Source organism: Oncorhynchus gorbuscha, linkage group LG05, assembly GCF_021184085.1.
Source record: "Oncorhynchus gorbuscha isolate QuinsamMale2020 ecotype Even-year linkage group LG05, OgorEven_v1.0, whole genome shotgun sequence".
In the NCBI taxonomy this organism is placed as follows: Eukaryota; Metazoa; Chordata; class Actinopteri; order Salmoniformes; family Salmonidae; genus Oncorhynchus; species Oncorhynchus gorbuscha.
In genome coordinates, this window is record NC_060177.1 from 20,087,178 (window position 1) to 20,112,044 (window position 24,867).

At 40.4% G+C, this 24,867-nt stretch overlaps 1 protein-coding gene across 1 annotated transcript; it reads right to left on the bottom strand.

The window, feature by feature from the left end:
• Window positions 1–4,143: 4,143 nt before the first annotated feature.
• Window positions 4,144–24,396, bottom strand: LOC124035639 (vesicular glutamate transporter 2.1). Its single transcript, XM_046349192.1, has 12 exons — window positions 23,887–24,396; window positions 21,494–21,749; window positions 20,832–20,950; window positions 18,864–18,978; window positions 13,900–13,987; window positions 13,679–13,765; window positions 12,901–13,043; window positions 7,956–8,105; window positions 7,644–7,776; window positions 7,349–7,459; window positions 5,663–5,790; window positions 4,144–5,533 (listed from the first exon to the last, which is right to left on the bottom strand). Exons 1-12 carry the CDS (start codon window positions 23,958–23,960, stop codon window positions 5,192–5,194), a joined length of 1,746 nt encoding a protein of 581 aa, XP_046205148.1. The 5' UTR covers window positions 23,961–24,396; the 3' UTR covers window positions 4,144–5,191.
• Between the last annotated feature and the right edge of the window lie 471 nt (window positions 24,397–24,867).

The following is a 24,867-nucleotide window of genomic DNA, read 5'->3' on the forward strand; positions in this document are numbered from 1 at the left end:
CTTGACAACACTACGGATTGACAGTAGGCCAATTTTGTTAATGTATTTAAAATAAAAATGTATGACCTTTTCCTCCCCAATTTTGATCTTGTCTCATCGCTGCAACTCCCCAACCCGGCTCTGGAGGTGAAGGTCGAGTCATGCGTCCTCCGAAACATGACCCGCCAAACCGCGCTTCTTAACACCTGCCCATTTAACCCGGAAGCCAGCCGCACCAATGTGTCGGAGGAAACACCATTCAACTGACAACTAAGGTCAGCCTGCAGGCGTCCGGCCTGCCACAAGGAGTCACAAGAGCGCGATGAGCCAAGTAAAGCCCCCCTGGCCAAACCCTCGCCTAACCCGGACAAAGCTGGGCCAATTGAGCACCGCCCTATGGGACTCCCGATCACGGCCGGTTGTGATACAGCCCTGGATTGAACCCGGGTTTGTGGTGACGCCTCTGGCATTGTGATGCAGGGCCTTAGACCGCTGCTCCACTCAGGAGGCCCAGGCCTATTCTATTTGGAATTAGTTTATCTAATAAATGGAAACAAAGCCAGGACAATAGCAGAATGCTAACACATACGTAGCTTTACCTTTGTAGGGTTTAGGGGAATGGACACGTAATGAATTAATCACAGTTAATGAAGTTGAATTGGGAGTTATTCATCTCTTCAGTTGTAAATTAGTTGTCAAGTAGAAGGTAGCTAATTCAATTGGCATGACAGGGGGACAGGATTCTCTGTTAATGTACAGACACATGCTGAGACACAGGGAAGTCTAACAGAGACTGCAACCTTTCAGTTTCTGTCAAAATGTATTTGAATTGAAGGTCATCTTTTTACTGACTGTTGGTATCAATTGGCAGTGAATGCAAGAAGAGAAGCCCTTAACAATTCATCTGTGCCTTCTAAGCAACCACTCTTAGCAATCATGCTGGTCTTCACAGCAACCTTTTAACAATCACTCAATCTATCGATTTAACAATCTGTAAAAAATATATAAACTCTGTGTACCAGTTTAGTGCTGAATGTCGTGAATATGAGTAAATATTTCCTGGGCCTGTTTCATAAAGAGTGTTGTGGGTCTCCCACCATGAGGGGCTTCAGTCCCAAGGGTCACTCTGAATCGAGCAGTTCTTCCAAATAGCCCTATAAGTGCTGCTCCTCCCTCCCATCTCCATTAAGAGGTTAGAACAGTCAATAGGTTCGGCTGAGCACGAGGGACTGGTCCATTGATTTCACTACAAGTCAAAGAAGGAGAATAGAGAGGGAGGAAGGGTCCTTTAGTGGAGAAGGGTCACCATATCCTGTAAGCTTAGTGCAAGACGGACTCTGGTCGTGCGCAGACATCATGCAAGGTATACCATAAAGCAAATTCTCAAGGAGAAACGGTGCTCTGGAGCAAGCATGTAACTCTGAAGGACCATTGTACCAATGTTAGTGGTCAGACACATTTGCCACTTTTCCCCTTGGAATCCTAAATACCACAGTTGGACTTAAAGCCAGGCTTCTTCATCAGCCTGTACAGACTTCACTGACTGAGCTGTACGATTGTGGATGTGTTCACACAAATACAGACACAAGTTATGTTTTGTTCATTCATTTTTTATAAAATGGATATATAGAGCATTTCATTTTGACATCAACAAATCTCTCCATTGACACGGCCACAGCAAAATAAGCCACAGAATCACACTGTAACTTCACTCAGAGGCACAAAACAGGAAGAAGGTAGCGTTACTTCATGTTATACATCTACCATTTCTGTACATGTTAGATCACCTTTACAGACAATCTTCACGTCATTGAATATTGCAACAATGAAAGGGGTTTAGGTGGTTAGAGACAGATGGTTAAGGGGGCAATAGGGGTCCAGCCACTGACAGAACACACATCAATCAAACCAACAGGGTTTAGAGAGAGAGACAAAACTGAACAATAGCACACCCTCCAAAACGACCACTGGAAACTGTACAGAACAACGGATGCGCAGACACCAACAGGAGTGGAACCATAGAGATATGGAGAAGGACATCATCCATGTCACAGGACTGGCCCAGGGTATCATTCTCTTCTGGTGAGCAGTCCCCTCACAAACTCCCTGCATTATCAGCATGTCAAAGAGCTGTGTGGAGGACTCTAACTACATAGGTTTTATATTTTTACAAGTACTTGTGTTTGTTCTTTTCTATATTTGATATCACAAAAAAACACAGCTTGAAACGTAAAAGAAACGCTCTAGTTACATATGCTAGTGTTTTACATTTTTCAATGGTTGACAACAACTGTTACCATGGATTTATTGCTTTGTACACTGAGTATGGTTAGCGCCACCTGGAGAGGCCTACAGAGGCCTTCACTGCAATGTCCAGCAATTCCTTTAGTATATAGCCCTCCTGTTCAAACCCAGCTTGACACGTTACCTTTGGTTAATTGTGCAAAGAAATTGACACATTAGTAACAGTTTGAGAGACAAAATACATTTTGTGAAAGAAATAAAAAGTTAAAACATTTAGTCTACGGCTTTGTTCCATGCATAAATACATTTCCATAAATACATTGTGAAGTGCTGACTTTAGGTCTCCACAGACAGACAGTGAAAAGCAGGTTTAGGTCCCTGACACGCTACTGAAACCAATGGTGTATATAAACCCTGGATTGCTGATGCTATGTATTGGCCAATGAGAGGCTTTGAAGCCATCGGTCAGCCATATTGGCACTCTCCAGTAGGAGCAATCCTCCATTGGAATGAATGGATTTCTACAGTATTTTAATTAAATGTTTATAGGCCAAAATGTAATGTATTTAAGTATTTTTTGTTGTTGTATTGGAGACAGTAACGTTAGAACTTTCAAAACATTATACTTTTAAGGAAAATGTTTTAATATATATATATATATTTTTAAATGTTTAGCTCACATAATATAATTAAAAATTACTCATTAAATGTTCTGTTATAGAATAAACGTGGCAAAAACAAATGTAGACAATAATAAATTAATTTCTATAGCTTCCAAAATATTTATTTACAATGTTGGGGAGTGCCAAGATGGAGGCACGGTGGCTTCTAAACAAGGCCGCTGTCAGTCATCGAGTGTATATATAAATCATTGACTGGAACCCAGTATCTCTACACTGGTCATTCCCACACTATACACACTGGCTAAATCATGTCTTGCTGCTCTTTTGATTGTCTACCTACTCTTTAAGGAATGGTAAACGTTCAATGTGACATACATTACATAGGCAGCTATACTGTCATGTTTTTTAAAATTCTGTAATGCTCTAATGTTTTTACAAGTAGACATAATATGAATCTCAATCACCAACTTGCCTAATTGTCCTCCTGGACTGCAAGGTATAGTTTTCTTTAACAACATTGTCTATCTGGATCACTATCCCAGTCTAAAAATGTTTCATTTTCATTAGCAAAACATATCTCCTGCTGACGGACTGTCTGTACAGTAGATATACTGATTGGCTACTTCTGGATCGGCTGGCTGGTCTTTCTCTGCATTGCACAGGCCCTTGATAGTGCCGGGCAGCATTTCTTTATATTGTCCATGTTATATTTCTTTAGTCACCTCAGACAAACATCTACCTTTAAACAACAACAAATCTCATTGAAATGACTTGAATAGACCAGACAATAAAACGGACATAATGATCATAAGAATTACATAACCGAGTTACGAATGTTTGTAACCTCCAATCATAAACATTTATAGATGTAACATTGTTATAGGCATGACATCGAGAGCTTGGGACTATAAGGTTCTATCTGCAAAAAGATGATTCTTAGATAATGTAATGTCTGCTTCCAACTCACACTCTCAAACACATAGATCCCCCTCACTCTCCAGATCCCAATCACCTGAATTCTGATCACCTGTTCACACACCTGTATGTCGTTATCTCACACTATTTAGTTCAGTTCTTTGCACCCCATCATTGTGAGGTATTGTTTGTTTTGTGACACACTTCTATTGGGAGCGCTGGTTTTCCTATAATGTAATCCTCCCATATATGATAGTTTTTGCCTGCCTCACTAACGATGCCTTTTGCCTATTCCCTGTCTGTACTTTAGCCTATCGGATTTCCTGTTATCAACCTTTTGCCTGATCTCCCAGACAACGTTACTAGCCTTTTCCCTGCCTGTACTGTTGCCTTGTTGGACCCCCTGTGTATAACCTTCTGCCTGCCCCTGGACCCAGCTACCTGCCTCCTACTGTGGTCCTTTGCAATAAACACCTGCTGCGCCCTGCGCTTGAAACCAGCTCTCTGTCGTGTTCATTACAGATAATTGGCATGAAAGTTCCGAACCCTCATTGGTTTGAATGTTGTCCGCTATTTTTATCTTGCATTCTTTTGAACTTAACAACTTGAATTGGGGTATATAAGTAGAGAACATTGAACAGAACAAGGCTATGTCACTAACTCCATTTTGTAAAAAATGCAGATAGAACCATATAGTCCCAAGCTCTCAAAACGGCACTGTAAACACGTGAGCAACGCTTCGTCATTATTTTCTTTCATGCATCTTAAGACTTTTACATCAACTAGCGAAAGTGTAATGTTGTTCTTCAAAACATTATTGTATCCTTATGCCTCTGTGTTAAAGACAGTTATACAAACACATAATAAAAAAAGAAAATTATATTATGCATTGAAAGGACACTACTTTCAGTGCATTCAGAAGAGATACTGTACAACCTAAGACATACAGTCTCATTCCTGGTTAAGTCCCCTTTTTACAGTGACATGTTTCTTTTACACTGCAATGGCTGGCTCATGAGGAGTTGTAATAGGAACCAGTTAGGCATGATGATCCAGGAAGCCAGTTAAATCTTGTCTGATCGTACATAACAGGCTTCTCCAGAATGAAGAAGCTCAGATTGATGAGGTGGAAATGGTTCACACTTACACACAATTGCACTCCAAATAAATATATCTATAATTTATATGCATATTACATTTACAAATAGATCTGTCAATTTGATGTGCTACATCTCTATATTTTGTATTTTATTTGTACAATAAAATCATCTTTTGAACAAATTTTATCTTTTGAAATTATGATTTGAATTTGTGCAAACATACAACAATGGATTGTTATCTTTTTTGTTTGGTTTTTGACTCGTTTCGTCTAAACTGGTAAACAATACAAAATAAGTCTACCGTTTTGATGGTCATTGTGTCTGCTGTCTCTAAGAGTAGTCCTGGTCCTGCCTGTAGCCATACGGCCCTCCCTCTGCCTCTTCCTGGACAAACTCCTCCTTCTTATCCCAGCTGTCAGCCCAGCCCCCGTTCTGCGTAGTGGCACCGTACGTTTTGGCCGGACCGCCGCCCAGGGCACCGTAACTCTGGGTGATGTCGCCCGTCTCCTCTGCCAGCTCATCCTCATCGATGAAGCCACACTTCTCATCGCTGGTCAGCTCTGGGTCGGCCCACGGCTGCTTCTCTCCAGAGGCGAAGATGCCATAGAAGATGACTCCCCCGTAGTGAACCAGAGCAGCGATGAGGAACACCCACTGCCACTCTTCTCGAGTCTTCATGTGGACAGATGGAATATAAAGTGTCTTGTACAAAGTCACAGAGAATTGTAGTTCTATCCGATAATGAATCTACGTTTAACCATAATGTTTTATGGACTTTCCAAGGGTAACAGAATGTCTTACCTTGTTTTTGGTCATGGCACCTACGATCAATGGGCATACCATGCCAGACAGGGTGCCCACACCATTGGATATGCCCATAAGGATACTGGCATAGCGTGGAGCAATGTCTAAGTGATTGACGTTGAATCCTGGTGGAAAGAACGTTCAGAATGAAATACAAGGTTTTCAGTGTGAAGTTACTCTCTATAAGACAGATCTCTAAGACAACAATTGATTAGCACTTGATTAAATAAAAACAAGTGGTTATAGTTCTTGTGGTTTATCTGATTTCACTCTAACTTAGACCTCGTTTCAATCAGATCGTATCAGACCGCGTTGGCCGACATCCGCATAGCGACTGTTGTTGGATGTGTAACTGCGGTTTGAACTGACAAATATGGCTGCATGAACTTCTAATTATGAAGTTGGATTATGAAGTCGGTTGGTTTCGTATTTTGCATCCAATGGCAGTGTCCGCGATGAACTGACGCAAGGAGCCACTTATGGATTTGATAGCTCTAACGCAGTTCCACCTCAGACACCGTCCAAACAACCGCTATGTGGGTGTTGGCTAGCGCAGATCTGATAGGATCTAGCCCTTACGGTCTCTACTAGAGCTTTTGCTCATTCTTGGTAGGTAATAAAAACTACTGAAATACTACTGAAATATCAAAACTACTGAAATACCCCAAACATAATATAAATGTAATGGAAATGAAATTGCGATGAAAATCAAAGCTCCATGCAGCCATCTTGTTGCAAAGGGAGTAGCTGGCCAGTGAATCTCCTCCCCCACACGGAGTGTCCTCTGTAGCTGCACACAGCCAGCCTGTATGGCAGCTCCTCTGGGACTTGTGCTGAATTATTAAATACTCCAGGAGAAAGCCCAAGAAAAATGAGTAGTAGTAAAACCAAGGTCTGCCTTGCAGCCGCAAGCATCAGCTGGAATAGATGTTTGAGAAATGTGAGAAATCGACCCTGTTCCCTTTGTAGCTGGATATTGCTGATTGCAAGTCCTTTTTAGACCACATCGGTGGCTGTTGAACGACAAATAGGCAAGTTGGAGTTTTCATCATGAATCTTGTTCTGGAGGCAGCTCTGCAGATTGGTCACTAGCTGGCAAGGCCACAAAGTCATAAAATATGATTTAAAATCTAATCCTAACCACACTGCTAACCCTAATGCCTAACCTTAAATTAAGACCAAAAAGCTATGTTGTGTTTTCTTGAATTTTATAATATAGCCAATTTCGATTTTTCATGTGCCCATCTAGAGGAAATCACTCAGTTCTGCCTCCATGGCAAGATTCATGCAATAAATAGTGGCCATTCTAGACAGAATCTACGGTGTAGATGGTAGATTTGTTCTCTGTCTATGTAACCGTATTGCTTCCGTCCCTCTCCTCGCCCCAACCTGGGCTCGAACCAGAGACCCTCTGCACACATCAACCACGGTCACTCACGAAGCGTCGTTACCCATCGTGCCACAAAAGCCACGGCACGTGCAGAGCAAGGGGAACCACTACTTCAAGGTCTCAACGCGAGTGACGTCACCGATCGAAACGCTATTAACGCGCTCCACCGCTATCTAGCTAGCCATTTCACATCGGTCACATCTACAAGGAGTAAGGGAGGAGTATCCTACAGGCAGCTGTGATCTATACTGGCAGACTCTCTGATGCCATGTGTTTAACCTCCACCTACTGACCTGATATGGCAAATCCACTGAAGCCCACAGCAAGGACCAGGAAGGAAATAGCCACCCCTTTGGTGTGGGAAAATCCCACTACCAGCAGCAGCGTAGCCTCCATGCCAAACCCTGCAGAGACAGACAGTCACACACATGCTACAGTAACCCAGGGGCTATGGGCCATCACAGTTGCAATTGAATTACAGTCCCAAAAGTCATTGTACCACGTTCATACAGATAGTGTAAAAGCATTACTATTCTATCAAACACATTTGATATAATTGTACATATTGTGCTGAAGGGGCTCTCTCACCTCCACAGTTCATGATCTTCCTGACTGTAGTGGTGGATAGGATGTTCCTGCTGCGTAGGTAGTCAGCCAACTGCCCTCCAATGGGCACAATGATTGTCATCACCAAGTGGGGCAGGGCAGACACCATGCCAACCTGAGGACAAGAACAGTTGCAATCAACATCCACATAGAGGTATTAAAAGGTATTTAACGTCAGTTAGAGCCAAGCACAACATTTTCACACATCCCTCACCTAGGCCTCGAATACCATACCCCAGCAACACTGTTTGGCTAGGCTGGTGCCCTATCCTGGCAATGCTCCACTGGTCTCACCTTGCTTATCTCAAACCCAAACACCTCCTCAAAGTAGGCCGGCTGACTGATAAGCAGTAGGTAGAAGGTCCAGCTTCTGCAGAAGTTGGCCACGATGATTGCATAGACAGGCATGGAGGTGAAGAACTTTTTCCAGGGGGTCTTAAATTTCTACAATGGAGCAAAAGGGAGGAATATACATGAGTTACCGGTAAAAGGCTAGCTGCGGTGAGAAAGAGAGAAACACATACATGCAGCCTATAGAGAGCGCCTGTCCGCACATTCTGATAGATTTATTGTATATTTTAAACCATTTAAAAGTAGGCTAAATGCTACAACCATCACACTTCTAGGCAAAATACGAATTGTTGTTCAATATTTAGTTTATCATTATATCATTGGGTTTCTATGTCCTGCCTTCCTATAGGCTCTGAGTTGAAATAGGCTATGATGTTAAACTCCTATCACACAGCAATACTGTAGCTACCCATACTGTCAAATATTTTACATAAGCTACCGGTCTATTTACTGTGTTGGCAGAATCTTTTAATATTTAGCAGCAATTTATGCTGTAGCTGACAAAAGAACTGTCCGTTTCTGAAAGAGAAAACAATGGAAATGTTGTTGACCTGTGTTATATAAATAATCTAATATGAAGCGTTACTAGCAGACCAAAGCTCTGGTTACAGTCAAGTCTAGAGCCTGTGTGCAATAACATGATTATCCGAAGGACACACAGCTGCCATCACGCAAATATACTCCCCTGTAAACTACAAAGAGCAGCCTGCAACAATAACGAGCTTAGAAGTGCCAAGCGATCTCACTGACATTGACCCTTGCATGCACTCCTGCAAAGACAGGAAACACCTGGGCCTAAAGCAGACATTACCAATATCCATGTTTCCTTGACACACATACATTTCATGAGCACTGTACACACACACTCTAACCCCCCTACTGGTCGGGTGCCAAGAGCAAAGGACTTTGCTGTGCACCAATGGGGCCGCTCTGGCTAGAGCAAGGCCAGCCTCCAACTCTTCAGGACCAGTCAGAAGACCAACACGACGAGACTCCACCTACATTATTCTGTGTATACATTCTGCTGTAAACTCTGGCTGAGCAGCCTAATTATTCTGACTCCTCACAGGAGTCACATTCCTTAGGTCCGTGCACGATAAACGTCAGGACAGGATAACGTTGACCAATAAACTGCCTTTTTGATACACCTGATTCCACTCTGTCCAGCGTCGTTGTTTTGCATTCCCTCTCCAGTATGAAACACCAACACCTGTCAGCAGAACGTTTGAATTCAACAATGTTTTGCATGGACTTTTCCCCCATCCTGGTTACGATGGTCTGCCCGCAAATTCTGAAACATTGTCTCGGCTGAAAAAAACATCCATTGCAGTACATCAACCTGGCCTTAGAGCCATATGGAATCTACTTTACTTATTTCTGAGCATCTCCAAGACGTACTGTATCATACCTACTAATGGTCTAGTTACTTTGGACATAGGGAGGTTGGTCGGTGAGGATTGGTGGGCCAAAACAGTTCGGAACAGTTTGTGCATATATTTTGATGACATTTTGTGACTTTTTTCTTCATTGTGGACTGGCAAGGGTTTTTTCGGCTGTTCAGGCACACAAAACATTTTCTCCAGGCAAGCCAAAATTGGAAGCCGAAGTGCCTGTTATCATTCATCGAGAGACAACTCGTATTCATGCGAAAAAATACTGCACCAAACATCCTAGTCAGATGCAAAACTGGACGACTATGAAAATAAACCCTTCTCTTAACCCTTATTCTAAACTTAACCAAATTCATCTAACCAGCTACATAAATTCACGTAAACTTTGTTGTTTTAGTTCTCCTAACATTTTGTCGTTAGTTACCCTAACCGCCAACATAAATTCTCTCCATAATTCTCCTTTGTTATTATGGTGCAAGCAACCTGATCTCAGATCAAGACGTACAATACTATACCTCATTCAAGATGTATGATAAATGAAATCCAATTCGTATACTATTGTATGACTGGGTAAGATGTATGATACTATAAATCCTCTAATTCATAGAATATTGTACGAGCGCTATTCCATTCATAATGTACCTAACCCCCTGAGACCCAGCAATAATTCATCAGTTCTTGGTCCGTATCTCTAAGGCCATACATGCCACTGTATTAAGACCTGTTGTCCCTTTGAGAGGACATTAAGGGGCTTTTCAATGATATCACATGTGGGGGTGTGACCTTGACAACTTTACCTTCCTGGTTCTTTAAAAAAATGGATGCCTTTCAAAATGTACATACTTTATGGTAATTTGAAAAGAAGTGTGAGTAATTATAAATGATAATTTTTATGAGTTTGATATTCAAATTGTTTCTAGTAAGTGGATTTCTCAGGAATAGTTAAGTGAGTTGTCAGGACTTGTAATATTTTGTTCACATTTAGATAAGAGCTAAACAAGAGCTTTTAAAAAAATGTGCTCTATAGTGGACACCCACATGCTGCAACTATGTTTTTCATCTACTTTACCCATTGACTGTAATGTCAATTTTGTAATATTTACATTCTAATGAATGGTACAGAGGACAATTTTGCACATACAATAAAATATAAATAACCATATTTTTAGACCCCAAACAAATGTTTCTGGGTCACAGGAGGCTAACGTAACGTAACATACCATACTAAATAAGAGTGTCAGAGTGTCACAGATTGCCCTGAGACTATGTTGTGTATTACAGTCGCCAACATAGGCCTACTTCAATGTAAAAGATCAACTGTTTACCTGTTAAATTCTACTATATACTATAAACCGTGCTGCTTATCGGATTGCATAACTTGAAATATACAGTTGAAGTCGGATGTTGACATACACTTAGGTTGGAGTCATTAAAACTTGTTTTTCAACCACTCCACAAATTTCTTGTTAATAAACTATAGTTTTGGCAAGTCGGTTAGGACAACTACTTTGTGCATGACACAAGTCATTTTCCAACAATTGTTTACAGACAGATTATTTCACTTATAATTCCCTGTATCACAATTCCAGTGGGTCAGAAGTTTACATACACTAAGTTGACTGTGCCTTTAAGCAGCTTGGAAAATTCCAGAAAATTATGTCATGGCTTTAGATGCTTCTGATAGGCTAATTGACATAATTTGAGTCAATTGGAGGTGTACCTGTGTATGTATTTTAAAGCCTACCTTCAAACTCAGTGCCTCTTTGCTTGACATCATGGGAAAATCAAAAGAAATCAGCCAAGATCACAGAATCAAAATTGTAGATCTCCACAAGTCTGGTTCATCCTTCGGAGCAATTTCCAAATGCCTGAAGGTACCACGTTCATCTGTACAAACAATAGTACGCAGGTATAAACACCGTGGGACCACGCAGCCATCATACCGCTCAGGGAGGAGACGCGTTCTGTCTCCTAGAGATGAATGTACTTTGGTGCGAAAAGTGCAAATCAATCCCAGAACAACAGAAAAGGACCTTTTGAAGATGCTGGAGGAAACAGCTACAAATGTATCTATATCCACAGTAAAACGAGTCCTAATATTGACATAACCTGAAAGGCCGCTCAGGAAGGAAGAAGCCACTGCTCCAAAACCGCCATAAAAAGCCAGACTACGGTTTGCAACTGCACACGGGGACAAAGATTGTACTTTTTGGAGAAATGTCCTCTGGCCTGATGAAACAAAAATAGAACTGTTTGGCAATAATGACCATCGTTATATTTGGAGGAAAAAGGAGGATGCTTGCAAGGCAAAGAACACTATCCCAACCGTGAAGCACGGGGGTGGCAGCATCATGTTGTGGGGGTGCTTTGCTGCAGGAGGGACTGGTGCACTTCACAAAATAGATGGCGTCATTACGAAGGAAAATTATGTGGATATATTGAAGCAATAGCTCAAGACATCAGTCAGGAAGTTAAAAGCTTGGATGCAAATGGTTCTTCCAAATGGACAATGACCCCAAGCATACTTCCAAAGTTGTGGCAAGATGGCTTAAGGACAACAAAGTCAAGGTATTGGAGTGGCCATCACAAAGCCCTGACCTCAATCCCACAGAAAATTTGTAGGCAGAACTAAAAACAAGTGTGTGCGAGCATGGAGGCCTACAAACCTGACTCAGTTCCACCAGCTCTGTCAGGAGGAATGGGCCAAAATTCACCCAACTTATTGTGGGAAGCTTGTGGAATGCTACTTGAAATGTTGGACCCAATTTAAAGGCAATGCTACCAAATTCTAATTTTGTGAATGTAAATGTATTTGGCTAGGGTGTATGTAAACTTCCGACTCCAACTGTATATAGTCTATCTATTTACTAGGCTACAAGGTCCACTTAAATGAGAGCTGTGCATTGTAATTTGTTGTATGGCTACTTCAAGAATATGAACCTGTCATGGAAAGAAAAGGTGAGGAATTTATTCTGCAATGGTTATGAAAATAAAATAAATAGGAAAAGATTCCTATGTCTATATGTTAGAATAAAATGAAACACATAGATTTTCAGAGATGTGAGATGTGCTTCCGCACGGTCTAAAGTTTCCGGATAGGTTAGCACATTGTCTCAAGTTATATTTGTATAAATGTCAACTTTTTTGGCGCATGCACAATTTGTGGTATATTCTGGACATACTCACAGTTTATGCATGAGGCCTCAGGGGAGCAGAGATCAAAACAAGCCTGAGTAGGAAGTGGGGCATAACATCATCTCCCAATTTAATATCATAGGAATCGATTTGAGGAGAAGTGGTCTTTGAAGACTTTGAGAACTCTGGCCTAATATCACTCAGAAAACGTAATGGCCTACTAAAAAACTTTGTCAAACTTTCACACAGATTTGGATTATTTCACTGAAACAGAGAAGCAGGGCATGAGGTTAGTTGAGTGAAAGTTGTTTGAAACCCTTCAAACAACTTTTATTCAACCAACCTCAAGCCCTGTCCCTCACCTCAGCAGGGCCCATGAGCTTGGCACTCTCCCCGATGCTCTCCTCTATGTAGACTCGTTCCTCCTGGGTGATGGTAGGGTGCACAGCAGGACTTTCATACGACACAAGGATCCAGAACATATACCAGAAGATCCCAAAGCACCCTGCACAATGATATTGGGATTATTACACAGGATAAATAAAATATGGTTGGTGGATTATGTATATCTTCTAGTCATTATGCAACCATGCAGCAAAGCTACAGAAACCCTATTGTAAATGTGTTTTAATTGTGTCATTGTTGTATGTGAACTCAGATCGGCCTGTACAATAACATTACATTCTTAAAAGGCAGCCGGATCTTTTAGAAATCCCCTATAGACTAAACCCTCAGACAGAAAGGCCAAATTCATCTAGTCCAGGGTGAGATGGAAAATGATTGGAGAACAGACACACCAAAATATTGGGAATAAATCAATAGACTGGAGGTCTGAAAGCATCAGCAACCAGCTTTAAAATGTCCTGAAGAGGATGTACTCTACTCAACATATTTTCAATATTTTCAAATAGGTTGTTGGTTAGAATGTGATGATGATTAAAAAAAATGTTTAAAAAAAAAACAAATTTGGAAGCTATATAAAAAGATAAAAAGAAAGTGGAAACTCTATATATGCTCCCAACAATTGAGTGGGTTAACCTAACCAACATTTCGGCACGCAGTGACTTTTCAGGATGGGTGTGCATCAGCTCATGCTTTTACATTTGGAAGCTATAACATCGCCATGGAACTATATCTTACCATAGAGATAGAACACAGAGGACCAGCCTGAGTACTGCACCAGGATCCCTGCTAGAGGCATGGCAATGACAGCACCAGCATAGGAACCTGTAAGAGGAAATGGTAGAGAGGGGGAAGAGAAGAAAAAGGACATCTAAATAGACAAAGGAAGTACAACTACTGTCCCTCTTGCTTCACTACCATAGTGTGACAGATAAGATACTATTGAAAAGAGTATTTACCACAGAAGGAGGTGGTGGCCAGGCGACTCCTCTCCAGAGGGGGAGCCCACTTACTCCAGATCCCATGGCAGGCTGGGTAGGTCACTCCCTGGGTAGGTCACACACACCACAGAACCATGAGCAACTAAGAGTAGGTAACTGGTTTAAAATAAATCATACTGCTGCTATTATTCTTTAGTTATAATGAATAAGATGGCCAGAAAATTCTGATCATCCTGCTCCTTATGCAATAGCAATGGATTCTAGCAACACTGCTTAACATTTAGTATTTAGCATTTTATTAGGATCCCCATTAGCTACTGCTAAAGCAGCAGCTACTCTTCCTGGAGTCCACACAAAACATAAAACATGACTTAATACATGTACACAAGTACATCACAAGACAGAACTACATACATTGTAAATAAGTCTACACGCTTTCATACATTTATACCTTCATAATCATGTGATTCATAGACTACTGAATGCAGGTGAAACACACAACAATGGAAATACAATAACAAGGAGGTGCGTTGCAAATAGGCTGACACTTTTCACTAAGTTCCCATGATGTGAATATAGCAACCTTGTTCCTCTAAATTCCCCTGACGTGAATAAAGCTACCTTGTTTCTATAGTTACCACCCTTAATAATTGATATCCTGGGGTAAAGCTAAGTATAGACTTTTTTATAGTTACCACACACAATGGGTTAAAAAATCTAATACATTGTTTTAAATATACAGTACCAGTCAAATGTTTGTACACACCTACTCATTCAAAGGTTTTTCTTTATTTTTCCTATTTTCTACATTGTAGAATAGTAGTGAAGACATCAAAACTATGTAATAACACGTATGCGAAAAAAAAAAGTGTTAAACAAATCAAAATATATTTTATATTTGAGATTCTTCAATGTAGCCACCCTTTGCTTTGATGACAGCTTGGCACATTCTTCTTCACATATGCTGAGCACTTGTTGGCTGCTTTTCCTTCACTCTGTGGTAGCCATGCTGGTGAAGTGTGCCTGGAATTCTAAATAAATCACAGTGTCACCAGCAAAGCACCCCCACAACATCACACTTCCTCCTCGATGCTTCATGGTGGGAACTAAACATGCAGAGATCATCCGTTCACCTACTCTGCGTCTCACAAAGCACAGAATTTGGAACCAAAAATCATACATTTGGACTCCACCAGTCTAATGTCCATTGCTCGTGTTTCTTGGCCCAAGCAAGTCTGTTACTTGAACTCTGTGAAGCATTTATTTGGGCTGCAATTTCTGAGGCTGGTAACTCTAATGAACGTATCATCTGCAGCAAAGGTAACTCTAAGTCTTCCTTAGTGATGATAGACTGTCATTTCTCTTTGCTTATTTGAGCTGTTCTTGCCATAATATGGAGTTGGTATTTTACCAAATAGGGCTATCTTCTGTATAACACCCCTACCTTGTCACAACCCAACTGATTGGAAGGAAAGAAGGAAATTCCACAAATTCACTTTTAACAGGCACACCTGTTAATTGAAATGCATTCCAGATGACTACCTCATGAAGCTGGTTGAGAGAATGCCAAGAGGGTGCAAAGCTCTCATCAAGGAAAAGGGTGGCTACTTTGAAGAATCTAAAATATATTTGGATTTGTTGAACACTTTTTTGGTTACTACATGATTCCATGTGTTATTTCATACTTTTGATGTTTTCACTATTATTCTATAATGTAGAACATTGTACAAATAAAGAAAAATCCTTGAACGAGCAGGTGTGTCTTTTGACTATTACTGTATGGTTTATTTGTCACATATACCTGATAGTTACAGTTTTACAGGGTCATCCAGTAGTACGACGACCCTTGGAGCAAATTAGGGTTAAGTGCCTGACTCAAAGGCACATTGACACCTTGTCGGCTCGGGTATTTGAACCAGCGACCAATCGGTTACTGGCCCACCGCTCTAACCGATAAGCTACCTTTCCTGGGGTAACATGTAATATCTTATACTTGCAAGCCTTTTGTTAGTTACCACCAGCTATGGGTTTCATTGGGTAAAATGAAACATTCATGAACATGAAATAACCAGCCACTGGGCACAGACGTCAATTCAACGTTGATTCAACCAATGTGTGCCCAGTGGGCAGGCCTTGAATCTAGCCTTGTTACAGTCTATTGCCCTTAACGGGTTAGCTGAGCTAGGGAACTGTGTTATTCAAATAGATGGTTTCAAACAGATTGTCACAGAATAATGGGAGAAATTGTAAACATAAGACATACTGATAATAGATTTGCCTGCACTGAGCTGACAATCACACAAGATGATACTACCAGATATGAGCTGCCATGGTTGTAAATCAAATATGATCACAAACAAAAACCAACATACTCTCTTCATTGCCTTTTTGATTAACATTAATAAGAGACGCAGTGCTCTGAGCTAACTGATGAGCCTCTCATTACACTGACAATGCTGCTGCCATTAAATGTTCATTAGCTGCTAATTGGAACAGAGTGTGCTATTTGAAAATGCAATCTGCATGGACATGCTAGGAGGAGATTTATCCTAGCTATCCACTGGACTGATCTGAGATCACTATATATTAATCACTTTTAGGTCCTCCTATAAGCTCATGGAATGTGTACCACTCACAACTGAATTAATATTGCTCTATTTACTGAATATATCCAAAACACCGAAGCATTTCCTTACAGAGACAAAAACAAGACATAACCAGATTAGCCTTTGTCATCTGATGGCTCATTCAAATCAAGGACCCACTGGGCACAGACGTCAATTCAACGTCTATTCCACATTGGTTCAATGTCATTTCATTGAAATGACGTGGAAACAACATTGATTCAACCAGTGTGTGCCCAGGTGGGAGCTACTGGCCCAGTCTCACCTCAGCCATCAATGCCAAACACGTAAATGTGCTGTTGTTATTGAATTGCACCATTCATTATCACAAGACATTCATTTGAACCCTATTTCTATCACTCACAGCCAACACAGCCAATAGACAATTATTTTAAGAGAATTATTGCATTGAAAGTAGTTAGTAATGAGTCAGGCTTGTGAGAATAAATACATATTTCCATTCTCTGCAAGATAATGGACAATAAAGTATTAGTCTAAAATTCCATCTATGGTGTTCAAAATGATTCTCAATGTTGGGCTCTGGTGCCAGGATGGTGTATCGGTGTAAAGTACTTAAGTAAAAATACTTTAAAGTACTACATACGTTTTTGGGGGGGGGAATCTTACTTTACTATTTATATTTTGGACAACTTTTACTTTTAATTCCCTACATTCATAAAGAAAATGATGTACTTTTTACTCCAATGCTTAGCAGTAGGAAAAGGTCCAATTCACACACTTATCAAGAGAACGTCCCTGGTCATCCCTACTGTCTCACATCTGGTGGACTCACTAAACATACTTTTACTCAAGTAGCATTTTACTGGGTGACATTCACTTTTACTTGAGTCGTTTAATAGGTATCTTTACTTTTACTCAAGTATGACATTTGAGTACTTTTTCCACATCTGATTTGTTTAGCTGGATGTGTTTTATTATGACACTGTGAATGTAGCCTGCCCTTCAGTATCAACATGGCATCATGTTTTACTGTACAAGGCAGCCGCTGCCAACATCTCATGTTTCAATATGCCTACTGGACAGTGGATTCATGAGCTGCTGATATATCAGCACATTGTCTTTGGGAATATGATTCTGGCTAGACTAGCATTTTCCTAACTGTGGTGTTGCTACCAGAGAGCAGAGCAGATATGTTTCAGCAGGTTTATTGGTTCATTCGGATCCCTATTATCTTTTGCCGAAGCAGCAGCTATTCTTCCTGGGGCCCACACAAAAACACAAAACATGACAAGTAACAACCCACTGGGCACACACTGGTTGAATCAACTTTGTTTCCACTTAATTTCAATGAAATAACATTGAACCAACAAGGAATTGATGTTAAATTTCCATCTGTGCCCAGTGGGAAAACACACTGATAGAAAAGAACAGTCACACAAATTTAAAATAAAAACATATATAACAATACAACTAAAGAATAATGTGTGTGTAGATTGTGTGTGTTCAGTGTGATAGTGTGTGTGTGTGTGTGTGTGTGTGTGTGTGTGTGTGTGTGTGTGTGTGTGTGTGTGTGTGTGTGTGTGTGTGTGTGTGTGTGTGTGTGTGTGTGTGTGTGTGTGTGTGTGTGTGTGTGTGTGTGTGTGTGTGTGTGTGTGTGTGTGTGTGTGTGTGTGTGTGTGTGTGTGTGTGTGTCATTTTTTTAAAGGTAATTTTGCTGTTTGCTTGAGAATTGGAGATGGAAGGGAGTTCCATACGATCACGGCTCTGTATAATACTGTGCTTTGCCGTCAATTCGTTTGGACTTGGGGACTGTGAAGAGACCCCTGGTGGCATGTCCTGTGGGGGATGTATGGGTGTCTGAGCTGTATGATATTTGATTATGCAGACAATCTGGAATTTTCATCTGTTAATCATCAGTTGATCTCTGATCAACCGTCAACCAGGAAAGACTGACATGTGCAGTTAAGGGCAAGGTGTGCTGCTCTGTTTTGAGCCAGCTGCAGCTTTACTAGGTCTTTCTTTGCTGCACTTGACCATATTACCCGACAGTAATCAAGATGGGACAAGACCAGAGCCTGTACAACTACAGTTAATTTTTGTGTGAAAAACACAGAACATATTTTTTAGAACAGACAGAGGGGACTCTCCCACAACAAATACCCAGATCAATACAACAGTCTCACACTTCCCCAGGGTGCATTCTGGCTGTTGTACTGCCTCTATTCCATTGCCTCTGACATACTGTAGCCTAAACATAATCGAACTGCCACAAAGGAAAACTAGCTATTTTCAAAAACTGTGCTATTGACAGGATAGGCGTACTCAATCTGAATTACAATTTGCAAATAAGAAAAAAGCTCTCCAGAAATGTGACTTTTCAATTAAAGAACTCCTTACCTCCACCAGCCCTTGCAATATTCTCACAAAGATGACCAGTCCATAATGGGTCCGTGCCGCGGAGGGGATTAACATATTGAGCGTCGAGGTAAGGAAAATGGCAAGACCAAAAACCCTAAAGGAAACAGAAATATACACATTTGCATATATCGTATGTCGTAGCCCTTATACATCATTTTGATAAACAATGTGTCCAGTAGGCCTAGTGATTTATTTAAGCTGTATTTATGTCTTGGCCAATTTATTCTTCAAAGCAGGAAACAGTTAGTTTAGTTTAGGCCTAGGCCTCTCATTGACTTCATGTTTAATTAATTTATTAATCTCAGATTTTTAAAAAAGCCATCCGGACTAAATTTAGCAGGGACCCATCTAACAAATCACATTCCACACTCATTTACTGGCTTACTATCGAAATGGAGTTAGTTCTATTCAATGACATTTCTCTATCCCATTTTCTAATGGTTATAAGGCCTATATTCGGCCTGCTGTTCTTCTTCTAATCAAATGGCCAATCTTACGTCCAAATATATATATATATATATATATATATAATTTTCTTGCATCATTAAAATATTTAAGACTTTGATTTTTTTCATGTCATGCATTGGCTAGTGCACCATTAACTTCTTGATTTACGTTAGATAGCAATAATTCATTTGGAGAAATAAATGAAAGCGTGATGACAGGGAGTGCCGACAGCAGAGGGCATTGGTTTGAGCGCAGCTGAGCCAGTGGAGGCAATCCCAAATGAATAACCGGAACCATGTTTTTTTGTGTGTTTTTTTGTCACGTCTTGTAAACACCCGGAGACCACGCCCCTCCCATCCGCACGCGGGGGGCAACTCTAATCGGATTGAGGCAACTCTCTGGCATCAATTACATCTCAATGTCAATCAAGAAAACATATAGACAATAAACATGTTATACATTAAACTACATTATACAAATGTAATACATCGGATATGTTTAAATAGCCCGCTCAACAAATAATATTGTATTTACTCAACAAAACATATTATGATGCCAAATTGATTGTCTTTCTTCATATATATTCAGGGTATAAATTGCGATCACCAATTATGGACACTACTATTATGAACAGTGGACCAAAGACCCACTAAAATATATAGTAATTTCCTATTATAATATCCTATATTTAAATGCTGCTCATGCCTCATGTAAGCTAGGCCTAAACCTTATTTATAAGCCATGTTTAGTGTGCACCGTGCATATGAGCGTGAGTAAGCCTTCGGCGACGAGGACCGGGCTGGTCGCCATGGCCCCAGAATGCAGCAAGTTAGACACGGCTCCCCCCGGGGACCTCATTAACAGGTGGCAGAAAGCCCTGTGGACCGGAGCGACACCGTCAAATCTCAATAGCCCTGCCAGCGTCAGCGGCTGAATCGCTCCCTCCCAAATGAATTATCCATTAATGGCCTTCTCCATTGCAGTCACAATGGTTACTATTGCCTACTGTCTGTTAAACCTTGGGTCGCAATACTGGCCTGCAAATCCTCCCTCTCATTTACAGTAAAGATCTAATTGTCATAAAGATGTGAAACGTCCAATTAAACCCCTGTGGGATCCCTTTGTGTCTGCAACATTTCCAGACCATTAAAATGTTGATTTTGTTTAAAAATTCGTTCCTCACATAATTTATTCTGACGGGAAAAGGTGTGATAATGACAAGTTGAAAACCGATAATATATCCAGGCTTCAATAATCTACATCTACGTCATCATCCCAGTTGCTCGGATTTTACATATTGGGTACATCTCTTGATGACTAAAATAAATCGGACCTATTTTCATTTTTTTTCCTTGAGGGTCGTTCATTTCATAGTGATACATTTTAGTAACCAATTGAATAATTACGAATAGATCGAATTTGAGACTGTGAGAAGCAATACGAACTTATGTAAAAAAAAATCATAAATAATAATAATAATAATAATGAATGTAGGCCTACCTGTTAGCTGCCAGTCTCGAGCATATGTACCCTCCCGGGATCTGCGTCACTATATAGCCCCAGAAAAACGAACCATGGATCATACCGACTGTCTCTGGGTCCCAGTTGAACTTTGCTTTCTTTCCAGTGAAATAAAAACAAAGACAATAAAATAAACAATACACAATCGATGGAACATCGTAATAAATCCTCTTCACATATATAATTCCATTGTAATTCAATACAATAATTCACAAAACGTATAAAGACGTATAATAACCTTAACAAAAGCCTAAGGTCACATATCATAACAGGAAATAGGGATATAGTGAGAAGCAGAAATGGGAGCTATAATCATTACCATCATATACGGTACACGGTGTGTAGGATACACATGCTAAATGCCGTGTTATTATGGAATGCAATAGTTTATGGTTGTGGCATACCTATAATGGCTGCACTGAAAAAGCATGGAACAAAATGAATCTAGCTATGAAACCAATACACGAAGGCAAATGTTCTGTATCTGCCTTTGCTTATTTTTTATTTTCAATATAAGGTCAGGTCAAGTGTGAGAAGATTAGGAGACCTCCAACATCTGGACTATTTTTAGGGACGACAAATTAGGGAGCAGGAGGGCGGTGACACGATGTTGACGTCAGTAAAGTGTGCACCACACACACCTCTGTGATGATGATCTTCCCATCTTTGTGAATCGTGCTATTGTTGACCATTCCCACGATGGCCACGCCCAGATTGCATCGGATGCCGAAGGAGATGCAGAAGCCTAGACCGCTCATGATGGCGATGATATATCGGCGGGGCAGCCCAAAACACGTGCAGTCGCACAGGGGTGCTTTCTTCTCCTGGGCCTCAGAGGGCCTGCCGTCCTCTGTTAGTTCGATAACTTCACCAGTTCCCTGTCGCTTCTCCATCACCCTTCAAACAGCCAGATAAAAAAGTCATCCAATTTCGTCGGAAAATCAGCCTCAAATTAACGGATTAACCTATGTTCGATATTTGAATGTTGTGAATAATAAATGCATTTTAGTGTAGCAAAACTTCAGGCCTGTAATTAAGTGAAATGACCTATACAGTTCTATATGTTGTAGTCTGCAGCCTTCAAATATAGCCTGCATCAAGTCCAATAAAAATATTTAAAATGTAAAAGTTATTGAAAATAAGGAAGGAGACTCATTTATATTTTAAAACCATCTTCTTCGGATAGTGTACTGAAACACCATTTTAGGTTATCTAGGTGTACATTAATTATCTATGCCTATTCAATCCGTTGTTTTATGAGGATAGTGTATCGCCCTAACGACTGGGGGCGCTATTTGATGAATGATAACCAACATGATTCAGAACATGATAACTAACATGATCCAGATTTTTTTTTTTTTCATTAAACGAAAAGTCTACTTTAGCAAGGTAATTTAACAACTATTGATAGAAAATAGCGCTGTATGTTAGCGGCACCAGGTTCAGTTTCATCAAATACCCCCCAAAAAACATCGTACAGCAAGAAGCGAATGAAGATGCGCCCACCGCATTGCAGCAACCGCTCACCTTCACCCTCATTTGCATTCACGGATTTGACTGTTGCTAATCTCTCCAGGAAAACATTCACCCTGCGGTTTCAAATGCATTATTAGCCATATGCACAATTAATTCGTTTGCCAAAATAAGGCCAAATAAAGCATAGGCTACAGTTACAGTATTAGGCCTATACCTAAAAGAAAATGTAAAATCGCCATAAGGAAAAAATGACAAGAACTCTTATCTTATCTTATCTTAGCTAATTATGAACTCCTGTTTAGAATATACATTTGGAATATCAAAACTATTGCACATGAACTAGATTAATGTGATCATTTCGTTATGCCCAACGAAAAATACATATTAATAACGCAACACCATGCAGCTGTTATTTCATACAAGCTATGTTTAAAATGGGACTTGGAATCCAAATAGGCCTATCGAAGGAAGCAACAATACATCGAAAAAAATCCAAACCAAAAGTAAATAGATTCATTTAGAGGCTTCAACAATACATTGATTGACATTAGGCTGCAACTACAAGCATCAGAATAGATGTCAAATGTTATTTGTCACATACACATCGTTAGCAGATGTTAATGCGAGTGTAGCGAAATGCTTGTGCTTCTAGTTCCGACAATGCAGTAATATCTAACAAGTAATCTAACAATTACCCAACAACTACATAATTCACACAAATCTAAAGGGGTGAATGAGAATATGTACATGTAAGTATATGGATGAGCGATGGCCGAGCAGCATAGGCAAGGTGCAATAGATGGTATAAAATACAGTATATACATGTGATATGAGTAATGTAAGATATGTAAACATTATTAAAGTGGCATTGTTTAAAGTGACTAGTGATCCATTTATTAAAGTGTCTCAATGTAGGCAGCAGCCTCTCTGAGTTAATGATTGCTGTTGAGCAGTCTGATGGCCTTGAGATAGAAGCTGTTTTTCAGTCTCTCGGTCCCAGCTTTGATGCATGAAGCCCTTGCCACTTAGCAAGACAAATCAGTTCGACGTTTAGGCTACTAGCAATAAATCGATACACATCCCGTAAATAATGAAAGATATAACCTCCTGTAGTTGTTGGTTTCAGTAAAATATTTTAAATATCACAGGGACCCGGTCACAAGCCAATTGCAAACGAAGATAACACTCCGTGGATCTGTATTTAATCGCATACATAGTAGGCTAGTTCACGGCAAATGCTTTTCGCAGCTATCTGTTTAATGCATTAAGGTATTGTTGACTTTTTCCACATGCATCAAGGTCCTTCCTGCGCTTTCACGAGGTTATGCATAATTTTCCCACTACGTCTATTAGAGGCGTGACCATGACTGCAAGTTGTTTGAGATAAAAGTAACACACTTCTCGGCATAGGATAGGAACGTACAGTAGTCTACTCCCATTACACCACCATATTACACCACCATATTGTAGGCATATCACTTGAAAATACAGAAATCATAACCAGCCCTATGTTTAAACATGGGCTAGCCTGCATATTAAACATAATTTCAACACCTACTTGTACATCTGTCCCAGGGTCTTCGCCCCAAATTCCTTTATCCCCTCTTTGGCTCTCATCTTGACGGACTCCATATCCAAATTTGATGTTTTTCTAAAAAAAGGTCTACTGTTTAAGCTTCATGTTACGGTGCAATGTGACCGAACAAACCCGTGGAGCAAGCGATGTATCTGATTATTTGATAAGAAAAGCAGACAAGATCTGTAGCCTATCATGCGTCGTTCGCTGTAAAAACGCCTACATGTGAGAGAAATCAGATGAGCTCTGATTCCCCATTCCCCATATAAACTAATCGTTCACCTTACGTACACGTGCCATCGCAATGAAAATCAACAGATAATTCCTAAAGCGAACGAAAGAGAAAAACGTTAGAAGCGTCTACGGTGAAAACCATATAATCTAAAACAAGAAACAACCAGTAAAAGCGGGAACTAGCGGTGTGTGGAGTTGCTTCTATAAACCACAGAGCTGGGTTTGCGCGTCTCAGTGGAGAGCGCCAGCTTTTCTGACGTCGCGAGAACCTCTGGCTGTTCAGCACCAAGGTCAGCGACAGCCTCGTGCACACTATCTGCGCTTAGTGCACGCCGCATCCACATAACTGATCACCAGAGTAATATTCAATATAGCCTACTGTCCAGAAAGCTATTGTTGTTACACTGTAATCGACTGTTTTAGGGAGTGGTTCAGGCTGGAATAATAGAAAGGATGGTTAGATGGTTTGTTTGCATTTGGAAATCATAACCTTTACAAAGTGTGAGGGCTATGCGTGGTGACATGTTATGTTCAGTTTTACAACCTTTCCCAATATTTGTTTTTATATTAGGCATGAAGTCTACATGGAGCCTACATAAAATACTGTCTTATCTTCCGGAGGGCGGTGCTATGGAAACCAGATGAGGGCTGGATGCCCCTCCTATGAGCTCTCGTGAAAACAGGAATCCATCAATAATTTAGGCATCCCCCCAACACATACACTTTTAC